The sequence below is a fragment of the Lampris incognitus genome, chromosome 5 (genome assembly GCF_029633865.1).
Source record: "Lampris incognitus isolate fLamInc1 chromosome 5, fLamInc1.hap2, whole genome shotgun sequence".
Taxonomy (NCBI): domain Eukaryota; kingdom Metazoa; phylum Chordata; class Actinopteri; order Lampriformes; family Lampridae; genus Lampris; species Lampris incognitus.
Window position 1 is genome coordinate 41,925,096 of NC_079215.1, and position 15,776 is coordinate 41,940,871.

At 44.7% G+C, this 15,776-nt stretch overlaps 1 protein-coding gene across 2 annotated transcripts in view; it reads right to left on the reverse strand.

Annotated features, from left to right (window-relative positions):
• slc44a2 (solute carrier family 44 member 2) overlaps positions 1-12,346 on the reverse strand; it is a 31,194-nt gene extending 18,848 nt beyond the window's left edge. For both annotated transcript variants that reach the window (XM_056279627.1, XM_056279626.1), the window contains exons 1-5: positions 12,231-12,346; positions 3,891-3,939; positions 2,979-3,052; positions 2,494-2,578; positions 2,282-2,366 (exon numbers count right to left, since the gene is read on the reverse strand). In XM_056279627.1, coding sequence (XP_056135602.1) covers positions 2,282-2,366; positions 2,494-2,578; positions 2,979-3,052; positions 3,891-3,939; positions 12,231-12,267 — 330 coding nt within the window. In that variant the 5' untranslated portion in view covers positions 12,268-12,346. The remainder of the gene's footprint in view (positions 1-2,281; positions 2,367-2,493; positions 2,579-2,978; positions 3,053-3,890; positions 3,940-12,230) is intronic.
• Positions 12,347-15,776: the final 3,430 nt, after the last annotated feature.

Genomic DNA, 15,776 nt, shown 5'->3' on the forward strand with positions numbered 1-15,776 from the left:
ACACACACACACACCTTGTTATGTGATGAACAGAGTGATTGAAAAATAAGCATATTCAAACATATACTAACTATGCAAGCTATCTAACCCTTGTAGATGCAGGTAAAATAGGAATCCAAATCCAAATTAAAACAGATTTGCCCATCACTCCGCCATGGCTTCCTCCTGCCACCACTCCCATCCCAACACATACATGCTCTCATTGTGCAAGCAGAGAATATAATTTTGCGTCACAAAACACAATCCTAATGGTGCCAAGGGAATTAAGTAATGTGCCCATAATTAACAATTAATCACAGGTGGTGCTCATCCTCTAAACCCCCGTCAGTCGAGGCAGAGGGAGAGCAGAACAGTGACTGCTGCGACTATTCATCAGCTGGCAACAAGTGATGCAATAATGCTTTGCTCCCGGGATGTAGTGATGTGGCAGCCATGCTCACCAGGTACAGTACCACTGTATATGTCTAAATGGGCAGCAACATGCATAGTATGAGTCAAATGATTTCACAACACCAGGCATAAACGCCTAGATTCTGCAAATGCTTGGACAAATACTCTCCCGCTCATCTCCCAGCCCATCTGCCGGGCCAGTACAATGCAGCTACCCTTAAAGGCAACTATCCCTGCAGCTTTCATTCATAGCTGTGCGAAGACTTGCCATTCTTCCACTCAATTTCGCAATGTACACATACAGTGTAGCCTTGTCCCTATGGAAGGTGTTTGAATCTGTATGCCTTTAGAGAGCAGGGCAGGCTGCAAGTTTTAAGGAAGAACCCTGAATAGAAAATTGGTACGGGTGTCCGGGTGGTGTAGCGGTCTACGCCATTGCCTACCAACATGGGGATCCCGGTTTGAATCCCTGTGTTACCTCCGGCATGGTCGGGCGTCCCTACAGAAATAATTTGCCGTGTCTGCGGGTAGGAAGCCAGATGTGGGTATGTGTCCTTGTCGCTGCACTAGCGCCTCCTCTGGTTGGTCAGGGCGCCTGTTCGGGGGGAAGGAGAACTGGGGGGAATAGTGTGATCCTCCCACGTGCTACGCCCCCTGTCAGGTGAAAAGAAGTGGCTGGCGACTCCACATGTATCAGAGGAGGCATGTGGTAGTCTGTAGCCCCCCCCGGGTTGGCAGAGGGGGTGGAGCAGTGACTGGGAGGAGGAGTGGGGTAATTGGCTGGATACAACTGGGGGGAAAAGGGGGGGAATCCACAAAAAAAAAAGGTATGGCCACAAGTCAGACAGGCAATTATGAGGTTAACGTACAGGCGTAACTTATGGGGGGGGTCAGGGGGGACATGTCCCCCTCAATATTTAGAAGAGGTGAATTTGTCCCCCCCAAAAAATATATCATGAATGATAATGTTAACTCCCTCGCCAAAAATGGTAAAATAACAACACAGACAGTCAAACTACTTAAAATGTCATTCATACTTGTTTTCCAACGATTTCATACACCCCTATGCTTGGACCATACCATTTTAACCTTGCCACTGGGATTGCCGACCTCGTTGCTGTCTTGCAGTTGCTCCTGACAACCAGGAGACCGGAGCATGAATGATCGTGTAAGCAAGTGTAAGTAACGTAGCTAGCCAGCTTGCTTGTCTAGCCCAGTACACCACCCTTTCTTACCTTTGGAGTTTCTGAGTTAGATTTTCTTACGTATTTCCGGATGAATTATAGCCTTATCTAGTTTATAACTTGTGTTTGGGGTTATCAGTTCAGACCCCCTCATGAACTAGCTAGCTAGCGCTTGCTAACAGTAGCCCCTAGACGTTTATGTTAGCTAAAATGAACTTGAACTGAGAATTTCGGGCACATGAGATAACATAATAGGTACATCTACAAACCAATTTGTGCCAAGGGTATTGTATTAGTTCAAATGCATCTACTACTTTCATTCACAGAGTCAACATGAGCAAGAGGAAGGAACAGAAGATATCCGATAGGCTAGCCTATCTGAAAGTTGTTTTTCTTTTACATAAATAAGACATTTCCACAATAAATTGATGTACAAAAAGAGCAAATTGGTGCATACAAATTCACCAGAATCCAGGAAATTAAATGTGTGATGCTCAAAATTTCCAGGGGGAGGACCCCCTGACCCCCCACTAAATGTGTCCCCCCCAATGTTCAAGTGAAACTTACTCCACTGGGTTAAAGGTTTAGTCCTCTACTGTAACTTATCAAACCTACTGAGAGGGGTTGTAGGCATGATTACAGTGAAAGTAAAGTTTGGCTAAAGATTCAGGACAGAGGGTCAGATACAATAACAGGGCGATGTGGACCTGTGTAGTGGGGCACTGGAACTCAAGCAGCACAAGGGGACTCGCACACTTCAGGATATTGAAGTAGAACAGCAAGGGCTTCTTCCTGTTGTATCAGAGGAAGTAAGAACAATGTTATCTGCTATGCATCCGAAAGGTACCCAATCTCTTTTTTTATGATCCTCAATATGGATAGAGTAGGTGGATGGTGTAGGGCTGCACGGAGGACTTACTCCAGAGGAGTCCCGGCCTGTCCACAGAACTGTCCCCTGCTGTCAGTGGGGTAGATGACTTTCCTGGGGTCACCTTGAGACCAGGCTACACAAAAGAGAACCAGGATCACTCTTAATGAGCTGGTGATACAGTGTCTATTTGCATTAATAAATACTGAAATAACAGCAATGGTTCAAATCTATCTACATCGTGCTTCAAGAGATCCAGAAAGATGTTGCGCAGCACTCATTTTGAGACGCTCCAGACTCGGTATACAGATGGAAATAGCATTATATCATTAAGCTCTGAAAGTAATCAACCCATATATTGTAATAATATCAATACACCCGACCATGCCGGAAGTAACATGGGGATTCCAACCGGTGATCCCTGTGTTGGTAGGCAACGGAATAGACCGCTACACTACCCGAACGCCGGATGATAGGTTAACTTAAAGCCTACATGTAGTATATTTGAAACAGCAGCACAGTAAAGACATACATACCTATGATGCCCACAGCGAAGTAGCCCAACAGGGCTAAGATGAAGAGGATGCAACAGAGGACATCTGTACAGCCCCTGATACCAAACAGAAAGGAAGATTAGGGAGAACAGCAGGATGAAAGGAGAGGAGAAAAGAGAGAGTGAACAGTGTCATGTGTGTCTTGGTGTACAGGACAGAATAGTCAAATGAGGCATGGCCAAAAACAATCACCATTAACCAAAGTGCTGTGCAATATCTAACTGAAAAAAGTGGACAAGACGTTGTACAATATCAATAAATAAGACAACAAAGAAAACATAACAAAGCACAGCAAAGTAAAGATGACATGACAAGTAGGAGAGCGCCTCAGATCCACTCAGATGCAAGGGAATACAGATGGGATTTTAAGAGGGATTTGAAAGTGCCGGGGGGGACCTAATAGAAAGGAGTGGTTTGTTCTAGAGCCTCGGTGCAGCACCAGCAAGATGCCCCCTGAACTTTAACTAAGACCATGCAACAGACAAAAGCATTTGGCTGGAGGATCTGAGTCCCCTGGAGGTGGAATGGGGACAAAGTAGCTTGGAAATGTAGGAAGGGGTGCAACCCATGTGGTGCTATACGAAACAATAAAACCTCAAAATCAATTTTAAAACTGTGAGCGGGTGGAGAGACACCAACATGGAACTGATGTGTTCGCTCTTCCCGGTACCAGTGGGAAGTCTGGCAGACGGACTAGTTAAAGGTGGGATGAGGATGAATGGATGTGTACATGGAGTTACTGCAGTCAGTGCAAGAAGAGATGAAGGCATGCATGAGTTTTTCCCAGGCCGTGGAAAGAAAGAAATGGCCTCATCTTAAACAATTTATTTTTTGTCAAATCTGAAGGCCAAGTCAAAAATCAAGAATATGACATATGGGGACAGAAGCTCTTACCTGTTGTGAATTGGTCCTCTGAAGTTAGGGTCAAACTTCCTGGACTCCCCTAGAGACAACAAGATATAAGTACTGTGTTATTCACACAATTATTGCATCAAATGTTCAACTTTTATCTCGTTCTTCCATGCCGCTTAATATAAAATGTATGCTAATATGAACGGGCCACGAAAAACTGATAGCACCACTCTACTGTATGTATCAAACTGTGAATCTAAGAACTCAAGGTGCACCTCAACCTTCTGATTTGGAAGGATGTGACAGCATGATTTATGTGAAGATGAGGACAATCTGCACCGGTCTTTGCATAAATCAGGAATCAGGAATCAGGAGCATTTGTCATTTCATGCACTTGCGTACATGAAATGAAACAAAATATTGTTACCCCAGCCCACAGCATTGCAATGCAAAGACAAAAACACATATGCAAACTACAAGGACACATATTCAAACTACAAAAAAACTACAAAACTACAAAAACACATATATCCAACATACCCAAAAAAATAAAAATTCACTGTCCAAGAGAGCGAATGCCAGGATGACCTTCGGAACTGCAGGTCTGCATTGGCTAGCAGTTAGCTTAGCCTGCCCTACTTCCGCGTCCTGTCAGACTGCCCTCGATGCTTCCTCTTCGGGTGCAACTCCGGGGAGTGCCGTGGTTCTTGGGCCCACCGGATGAAGCAGATCAGGCTCCCCCAGCTGATCCAACGCCAGCTCTCCCAGCCAGACACACTTGACACACCTCCCCGTACTCCACATGATGACACCAAAAACAACGCCAAGTGAGGCCGCCACTAGACCGCCCTCAGTGTTATCGGAACTGCCGGTCTGCATGGGCTAGCAGTTAGCTTACTCTACCCCGCTTCCACGTCCTGTCAGACCACCCTTGGTGCTTCTTCTTTGGGCGCAGCTCCAGGCAGGGCTGTGGTCCCTGGGTCCACAGAATGCACCAGACCAAGCTCTCCCAGCTGATCCAGCACTAGCTCTCCCAACCATCAAACAAAGACACAAACTAGACGCAGGCGTGGACAAAGACACTGCATGGTCAGTACTAGGTGAGGCCGCTGCAAACGTAAGTTCACGCTGCTATCTTCCCACACCGGTACTGGGTGAGGCTGCTGCAAACCTGAGTTCGCGCCACCATCTTCCCACACTGGAAGCGAAAAAATAATATTTATAACAGGAAGCAATTTATTTTGTGCTATTTTTGTCAAAGTTCATCAAAATACTCTCCACTTTGCCCTAATGTCTTTTCATTTTTTCTTTTTATGCCTATTTTGTTGCTGACACCTTTTATTTTTTATAGCCTGGCCTATTGCCTTACCTGGCTACAGGTACTGCTCACATTTTCTGCATACGCTGATCCTGCTGGCTTTGCTGTGCATTGGTAGGTGAGAGTTTACACCTCCACTGCTTTATATACTGTTGAGGGTTTCATTTAAGAAGTGAAATTGATTGAAGTCTATGCACAGGAATGAGAAACAGAGAAAATCCTAATCATCCCGACCACAACTGTAGTTTTTTTCTGTTCTGTCAGAGATGTTGCAGTGGGATCAGAATCTATTGTCATGTTTTTACTCTATTCTAATCCATTGTAATTATTTATAATTAAAAAATCGGTTAACCAATATTCCACAATATTTTGTATTTTTATCTTGTGTTTATTCCACAGCTTTACAAATCCACCATACAATCCAACTGTTATCATCCAGACCATGGCTGTGTTTCTGTCTGTGAACGGGGGCACTCGCCCAGCTGACCCAGATTGAAGTTGTCTGTGTGGTCATCTCCAGAACAAGGGGATTACATATTGACAAAGCAGGGACATTCTCTGGAACAAAGGATTCTCCCTCCAGACCAGCATCCCTAGCAACCTGTAAAATGGCTCCCTGGAGACTGAGAGCTCCACCATGGAAACACCTCAGAGACGGGAGAGACGGGCAACATCAGCTGACACAAGTCTTCTCCAGCATGAGATCACCGTCTGCTATCTACTCTTTGACTCACTGCTCACAAGACATGTGCAATACTGCATCTGTAAGATCTATTTTTTCAGACATGAAAACTACAATGCACAGTATTTCAATGTATAGTGAGCACAGCCTACCTATAGTAAACAACTTCATTTTGTAAAAAAAAAGTTAACTTGTTAAAGATGTATTCTTAATCAAAATCCTCTCATAAGTTACCCCAATACTAGACACTGTGCCATGACGTGTCCTGTAACATCACCACGCTGTAGACAGCAGGGTGACTCAATTGTTAGGGGATCACCTCTTAATGCACTGTTACAGCAGCACCAGAGAGTTACCGACATCTGCACCCCAAGTCCACACTTCCGCTTCCTGTCCACAACACATATGAGGTGCAACTGTAATTTGCATTGCAACCATTGTCTGTTTATTGTAACTTGTGACTGCAGTATTAGAAACAGTTTAATGGAGCCAGCTGGGTGGCCATCGCTACTGCTTATCACATCAACAAAGTATAAACGACCGACGACTGTGCACCACGAACCTCCATCACAAAGCGTAAAGAGATGTGCAGAATCTGTATGCTGAAAGACTGATACTGCTGATACTGTACCTTTCTTTCCATTCTTAGCCATTCCGTGTTTTTCCCTCCTCCTCCGTTTCTTTCATTAGCAGTTGTGTAAAGTGCTCTCGGTCTATTTTGTGTACAGGAGCTTGTTTTGTTACGTCTCCTTCCTGCAGGAAGGCTTGCTCTCACCACCAAACCTTCGCTTCCTCCTTCTTCTGAGCAGAAATTGGTAAAAGCTCTATCTCCGCTCTGCTTTCCTCCCTCACCCTGTTTTGTCTCTCTCGTTTTACTAAGTTTCACCCCCCCACACACACACACAGTGGTTGTGTCAGGGGGGATGGTGGCCTGGTGGTTTGGGAGGAACTGAGCAGGGAAATAAAAGAGCAAAGGCTGCATCTCTAAGTCAGAAAAAGATCCACTTCAACCCCTGGTTACTGAAAGACCTCGTTGTCATTCATGGGTTTAAAACGTACGAGTGTTGCGGTCGTGTTACTTTTTGGCCGTTGTGTGTGTTACCAACAGGAGGGACAACTGACTTGGCGATACACACATGGAATCAAATCAAAACCGTCGTACGCTGGCGTTACGGCAGTCATTATTTACAGGCTTAATGGGAAACATGATCAACATAATGATAATCCGTGTCAATGGTTTTCTTTCCAGCTCAGTGGTATATAAATTCTGGTAGAAACTAAAAAATAAAAAAAGGAAAAAATTCTGGTAGAAACTAAAAAATAAAATAAAGAAATAAAGAAATAAAAAAATTTAAAAAAAGAAACTAAAAAATGTCCAATGTTAGATGAAGGGGAAAACTGAAGCGTACTGTTGACATGTGCAAGATGGGGTTTCCAGGAAACAGCTTTAACACTAACCGTATAACCACACACTACACAGCTCCCCAAACAAACCTACAATAAACACAGTAAAAACATCATTTGCATTCTGTTAAGTTTAACTTTGGTCCCTCAAGAGATTGTGGGGCAACCCAAATTTATTCAACTTCCTGTTTCTTCTCCAAGGCTTATTTCCCAGTTGTCATGTACTAAGACTCCCCTACCATTCAAGGGTTTTCAAATTATTTCCTATCATTATTATTATTATTATTATTATTATCATTATTACTTCATGGATGCTTAGTGAAAATGTTCCTGGAGTCACACCATGCTTTGAAAACAATAAACAAAGAAATTATAAAAAGTGTTTTCGAGCAGTCATAACAATGACCTCATTATGTTGTCATGCATATTTTTGACACGTAGGAGGGGTTGTGCTGAGATCTTGGTCAGGTGCACACGAGATAAGACCATCCTACATGTTCTGGCAGCACGTGACCAGGGTCAACCTACCCACTTCCTCCATGCTGCGACTGACAGCATGGCGTTCCACTTTATGTGTGACGAAACAATGGATACACACATGCCTGATCACACACACACACACACACACACACACACACAGACACACACACACACACACACACACACACACACACACACACACATACACTGGACTGTAACTGGAGGCCTTTTTCATAGATAGATAGATAGACCTTTCATACCTTTCTCTACTCCCTTACATTCTGCAGATTAAAGATAGCAGAAGGGCGTGTGAGAGACATTCAGGCAGCTACATGTTGTTTCCTGGTCAGAAAACGGAGGAGCTAATACGTTAATATTGTAGCGAATTCAGGGGGCAGCCGGGAAGTGAACCCGGGTCGCTCGCACCATGGGCGACTGTGCTAACCAATCAACTAAAGGATCCAACTCATTAGCCAAGGGCTAGCGAGTCTAGTCATAAGTGATCGTTACACTACCCCCCTTCTTCGGGAAGCACATCCCCGCACTTCAGCACATCAGCTCCCTCACGCCTCTGGGCGCATACACTTCCGATGGCCTCACGGTCTCACCATCCCACTTCTGACACCAATATAGCAAATTCCAGGGCCAGCTGGAAACCGCCCTCACCACAGGCGACTACGTTAACTAGTCAACTAAAGGGTCCGACCCATTAGCCAAGAGCTAGCGAGTCTAGTCATCCGTGGTCGTTACACTATGTTGTATGTCAGTGTGTCCACTATGGCAATAGGGTATTCAGTTCAGGATTTAAGGGTTGTTAAAAAAATCACTGATTAAATTCAACTGAAATTCACTTCAATTCAACTGAGTGATCACCTCCCCCCCACCCCCAAGTGAATGGAAGTGAATAACCATGGATAGCACATTAGCAGTATCCTTTTGTTCTGGTTACGGCTGGTGACTGTCTGACACTGGCTTTCATGCATGTATGGTGTGCACATGTGTGTGTATCTGTCTGGTTGTCTACATGTGCATGTGTGTATGTTAAGGGGAGTGATGATGTCATGACTTATGTGATCAACTAATGGGCCCAGAGGGCTTATCAAATGGCCCCTTCTCTGGCTACTTTAATGGGTTAGTGGCTAGAGTGGTTTTTACGTGTGTGTGTGTGTGTGTGTGTGTGTGTGTGTGTGTGTGTGTGTGTGTGTGTGTGTGTGTGTGTGTGTGTGTGTGTGAACAAGATAAAGCACAAACAGATTTGCTCATTTTCTTTTTCTCTTTATGGATTGTGTAGCTAAAGAAAAACAGTAAAGTCCATTAACACTTGCAGAGACATACTAGCTAACAGCTAGCTAACAACTAGCTAACAGCTGTTAATTCTTCCCAGGTTACCCTTTGGCAGTCACTAGCTCAGCCATGAGCCTGCTGTACATATGAGGAAATCCCTTAATTGCATGTCCCTCCCCTTAAAGGTTGAATAATACCTACCCAAACCTATTTCAAATCACAGCCTATCTCTTTTCCTTACAAGGACCGCATCCCACAAGAAGTCTGACTGTGCCAAACCCACTGCCGAAGGCATAATAACAACAGATTGTGAAACTCTGATGACTAGTGTGTGCATGCGTGCATGTGCATGCATACATGTGCGCATGTGTGCGCATGTGTGTGTGTGTGTGTGTGTGTGTGTGTGTGTGTGTGTGTTACAGTACGCAGATGACTGTGCAGTTGTGGCCCACACACCCGAGGCACTACAAGCTACCCTTGCAGCTGCTACAAGGGCGTATGGTAGGCTGGGGCTCTCTATAAATGTGACAAAGACTGAAGTAGTATGCCAGTGGGCATCTACTCCTCCATCTCATTCACCAACCTTCAACATCTCCGACAAACCACTTGCAACAGTGGAATCCTTCAAATACCTGGGCAGCTTTCTCTCTGACGACTGCAGCATCGACAGGGAGATGCAAAACCGGATTAAACAAGCGTCATCCTCTTTTGGCAGACTTAGGAGAAGGGTCTTTCAAAACAAAGACCTCAACCTCCACACCAAAATATCTGTCTACTTGGCAGTTGTCATCACGACTCTCCTCTACAGCTGTGAGGCGTGGACCCTGTACAGCCACCACCTCAGGATGCTTGAGGCCTTCCACATCAGATGCCTACAATGCATCCTGAGGATAACCTGGCGTGACCGAGTGCCCCATACTGAAATACTCCGCAAGACCAACTGCATCAGCATGGAGGCTACCGTCACCCAGCACCAACTTCGATGGCTCGGTCACGTCATCAGGATGCCAAAGGAGCGCTTACCGCGTAAAGTGCTGTATGGCCAGCTACATCTTGGCCGCCGCTTGGCAGGGGGCCAGAAAAAACGGTACAAAGACCAGCTGAAGACCATCATAAAGAAGTGCGGCCTGAACCCGAGCCAGCTGGAAGACACTGCCGCCCAACGCTCCATCTGGCGGCAGCTCTGTCAACAAGGGGTGCAAAACCTCGAGAAGGACCGCGGTGATCGACGGACCAGAAGACGTCTGAAGAGACATGAAGCCAGTACCACACCTACACCCCCAGTCAGTGATTTCACCTGTTCTGTCTGTGGCAGACATTGTGGATCGCGGATTGGGCTTTACAGCCATAAGAAGACTCACAAGTGACAGAGGCAGGATTGTCATCATCGGACACGACGGACAACCTAAAGCAAAGCAAGTGCATGTTTGCACGCCGAGCCCATGGCAATGCATCTGAGTGTATTCCAGTTGGAATAGACTTCATGCCCCTTGACTCAGTCTGTTTGGTTGGTACAGCAGGCGAAGCTGCACAGACAAACTGACAAGCTTCAGCCTGCCTGCTGACTCCACATATTCCCACTAACCCGGGCCAAGTCAGACGGAAAAGATTACTGCGTTAGACAGCCATTGACTGTTCAAGGGTCAGCGTATGATAATAAAACTTCACTTATTTGAGAAGTCCTTCTGATGACCTACTTGGCAAAAGGCTCCCGTGGACGAGCCAAAAATGCACTTGTAACTGAGTCATTTCATAACGAGGGCTTTGGTGAATAGGGAAAACCAGCAGCAACACAAAGAGAAGCTTTGTCTGTTTTGGGGGGTTTTTTTGTTTGTTTGTTTGTTTGGTTTTTTTTTTTTTAACTCTATCTAGACTTTGCACTGTAAAGGGTATGGGATTTAGGACCTTTTAGTCCCTGTGGGGAGGACAGACAGGGAAAAGGAGCTGTTTACATGGTAACAGGAAAATACCAGGGGAACGTTTCTCTCTGGGATTCCCAGTGATGGGCTGGAGAGGATATGCTCTTAACTCGGATATCGTGTGTGGGCTATAGCATCCTATTATTAGCATATTGCATTGTTACAGAATAAATAACCCTGGCAGGACTTTTGCTTTGTTCGGGTCTGCACTATTGTTGAAATGCCATGGAGAGATTATGGTTTTCTGTTTTCACATGCAATGACACTGAAAATGGGTATTAAGGCAAGGAAAACAGGAGTTAAGAGATCTCCATGGGTCAACAGTTCATCTGAATAACAACAGGCCAACCCAGACATGGGATGGGGTTATCTCAGCCAGGCTGTGGGCTGGGAGTCAGTTGATGTTGTGGGATAACTGTCATGTGTCCCACATGGTAATCAGCAGTGAGCAGCATATGGCTGTTGCACAGCTTGAATTGTTCACAATATGCTTGCAATGCATGCATGTGGAAAAACAACCCAAACACTTTCCATGTTCGTATGTGTGTGTGGACATCTGTGTGTGTGTGTGTGTGTGTGTGTGTGTGTGTGTGTGTGTGTGTGTGTGTGTGTGTGTGTGTGACTGTATGTCACAGCAGAAACTAAATATATAAACGTCCTGCATAGCTATGGCAAGACTTATTCAGAAACCCATTTCTGTATTTTTGCTCACTGACTCATCCGTTATTTCAATACGTGTGCCTTTTTGCTTTGGTATACAAGGCCCATCTCATAGTGACTCAATTGGATTTCTGCTTATATCAAGCTACGTTGGGTTATCAATCAATCAAATCTTACTTTATTCAGACGCATAGGTCTTAATTGCTGTAGTAGCCACAGCAATTAAAGATCCTAAAATAAAGACTTTAGGTCAGGTTAGCTGTCGGGTAGCTAAGGCTTTGTTTGAGGTTGTGAATCTGGTTCTTATCGTTTGCTTTATCGTGTTGCAGTCTTGCTAGGACACCATGAATCGCAAAAGGGACAAACTACAAAAAAAAACACATTAATATCCATCTTTAAGCAGCACCCGTGACCATATTTTTGAAAAACGGCGAAATGCTCAAAAGCAGTACATATTACCGAAAATAAGACTGACTATTTTAGAAAAAGCTGCAGGGCTCACAGGATGAAGATGAGGATCTGCTTATAACCCATGAGGTCCACACCCTTCCATCCATTACAGTCATTGTTTCCATTTCTCTGTTCTGAGAAAAATAAGACCAAAAAGAAAGCATGGGAAGAAACGGCGTTCTTACCATATTTAGGGTCGGGGGTTTTCTCCTCTAATTCCATTTTCTCCTGCGCTGTGGCGTCTCACTGCTGATCGAGTCCTAGACAGGACAGTTCCCATGGAAATGTCCGGCTCGAAAACATCAATAACACTCACTATTTCTATTCGCCGTCCTCAGAATGCGCGTCCGGCCATCCCAAACGGTGGGGCGTTCCATTCCGGGACAGACGGGAGAGAGAGCCAATGAGAATGTCAGAGTGATGATTGACAGATGTTTTGGCCCATTAAAGGGAGTAGAAAGAACAGGGGCGGGGGGTAACGCCGTTACTTTGAAGGAATGCAATAAACGCCTTACAGACTACGGTCGTGGTACAGCAGGTAGAGATGGGGGGTGGGGACGTTGGGGTCCGATTTTCTATGAGATCTATATTTATTTTTGTTTAACTGCACACACATTGAAGGAGAACGAGAAATAGAGTGAGTTGAATTACAGATACTGAGCGAGAGCAGGCGAATGAACGAGGGCGGGGGGGGTGTATTGAAAAACAATTGCCTAAATGTATATCTTTTTTGTAAAGCACAATATACCCTTCATTTATTTTAGAGAGCCATAGTCTGTAGAGGAAATAACTGCTGCATTTTGTAGGACATGGAGGTCGAACACTCACTGCAAATATAAATATGACTTGAAATACGACTGCAACATTGGCGGCTTCGGAAGGATTGCATGCAAGAAGCATGCAAGCATGTACCTTTTCAATGCATTTTACCGATGTCAATCGCTCGTCAAACGAAATTCAAATCGTGCGTGATTTTACTGTAGTTACTCATTATGAGCAACACTGCAAAATTAAAAATGACACTGCAATGATGGTTGCGGCGAATTCTTAAAAAGAAGCAAAAACAGACCAAATCCAAACTCACCAAAGACATTTATCAACGGATGTTACATCAATGGCTCCTTTAATAGATTTACTAGATCGCCAATATCAATAGATATACACTGCAGAACAACTCCATGCACTGTAATAAGTTCTGCGTCACCACGTTGGTTTAACATAATAAAATTGCTATGGCGTATTGGACAGTTATCTGTTTCCTCCTAAATAGTATCCGTTTACTTTCTCAATTCTCAAAAAGTATCAGTATACCAATTTTAAGCAATGTAATGATGTGATTATTGTGTTGATAAAACACGTCAATGGAAGTGCTATCGTTCGTCTGTTACGTTATCATATTTTGTTATCATTATCACTATCATTTTTTCTGTTATGTGGACAATGGTGTCCAGTCCTGCGTCATGAGGTCCACGTGTATGCAGGACTCCCGTCTTACCAGTCACTACACCAGCTCAGTTTACTGGGTAACATACTGGTTAACAAGGGAGGACGAGTTCCTGAAATCAAATGGTTTTTGTGATTGGGAGGAAGGAAAACCATGCACACCACTCATCAACACCACTGCACATTGATGATGATGATGGTGATGATTATGGTGATGGTGATGATTATGGTGATGATGATGATGGTGGTGATGATGATGATGATGATGATGATGGCGATGCTGATAGAGTGATAGAGTTTAACAATTTTAAGTTTTTGAAACCACGTGTGAAAATATGTGAATTTGTATTCAGAAGACGATTAAAAGAATGGCTGATGCCACGCAGGCTTAGTACTTCCTTTTGCTTTCTGCTTCACCTTTTTGTTCACTGTTTCTGAGACGTTTCTAATGTTTTAACATATTTTGGGTCCCATGTAGTGTTCATCAGGGTTCATTCACTGGTCAAACCCACCCCCACTGGCTAAAACCACTTGGCAAGAGAGTTTTAATACATTTTTAGACTTTAAGTTAAAAAAAACATACATAACAAAAGACCAGATTGCAGATTTAACTTCCATAGATAGGAAAGTAACAGCAACGATACTAGAGTTGTTCTGTTTTAAGAGAAAATGTTGGTTTGTTGTTGTTGTTTTGTTATCACAAATCCGTCACTGATCATTGTGTAATAATGCCAGTTGATCATGGGCTTCAGTGAAAATGTATTCTTGCTCAGTTTTGATCAACACTATGAAATAGATTTTACTGGAGACAATCAATTGGGATCTTGATTAGCTAGATCTGGAATGAATTAAAAGAAAAACTGGGCATTGGTGAACATGTCTATTAGGACTATTTCTTGGATAAGGCCTTTTTCATTGACTGAGGGTGTTTGCTCTATACACATGCTTTTTGGTGTAGGTTATCCCATTAGCTCAGTGATATAGTCCGAGCTCAGGACCACTCATAAACCCTCTTCTCCTCCAATTGTGCCTCCTTCTCCTTCGCCACCTCGCTGTGATGGAGAAGCTTGATCCCAAGAGCTATGCCGTCCGGAGCTTGGCTCCTGGTAGGGTCATCTAAAGTGGATAGATCAAGGGGAAGGTTCCAGACAAAGTGCGATCCAAGCGCGCCCCCGCGCTTAAGCATATCAGCTCCTTCACACCTCAGGGCGCATACGCTTCCGATGGCCTTACGGTCGCTCCATCCCACTTCTGATACCAATGTAGCGAATTCGGGGGACAACGCAACCACAGGAACTGCCGCGGCCGGGAAGCGAACCCGTGTCGCCCGCACCGCAGGAGACATCGCTAACCGCTAGACTAAAGGGTCAGACCCGCCAGCCCGCGGCCAGCGTGTCTACTTATCCATGCACGTTACAATATACACAACTTTTACAATCTGTCAACACGATAAGATGGTTAAGTCGAAACGACCTCAACATACACTATATGCTCAATTTTCACTATATTACACACGCACGCACGCGCGCACACGCACACGCACACACACACACGCCTACTCTACTCCTGTTGATTTTTTTCCAGCCTGCTTGCTTTATAACACGCGATAACCTAATGTTAAAGATTGATGGCAAAACTACAGCACTGGATGATAAACTTCCAAGTTTGATGGACATAGCCTTAACGTACCTCTGACGTTCTGTTTATTTATGTATTTATCCATATCAAAGCTAATAAAGAGATAAAGGGGAGGGCGGTCTGACGTCATGTACACATATGGCGGGACGGGGGCGGCTCTCATCCTTCCATACAGCTCGCTCGAGAGGACTCGCATTGCGGGGTCACTTACACAACGTTGGGTGCGTGCACAGGAATTGTGGCTGCCAGCCAATCCAGTGTGGGGTCGCGCGCCGACACCCCTCTGAATACACACCGTCGGCTGCGGGACGCAGACTTCATGTTGAGGGTGGAAGCTGTTGTGTGCTCCCTTCCCTACGTCCAGTCACGTCCTGTATAACTGAACTGTGTGATACGTACCAGGCTCATCCGCAGTGTGGGTTGCATTCAAAAGGGTCGCACGTACTGATAAACCACGGGACATGCTTAACTTTCCGCCGTGTACAAGCTCGTTCTGCACTGTGTTGTGTTGTTGTGTTGCATCTGTTGCCACACCTATCATGGAGAGGGCGGAGTTGCCCTTGGGAGTCGCATGAAGATCTAGGAGTAGACGTTTACGTTACATCACATATGGCGCCGGCTTTACACAACTCTGAATATTACTTAAGAAA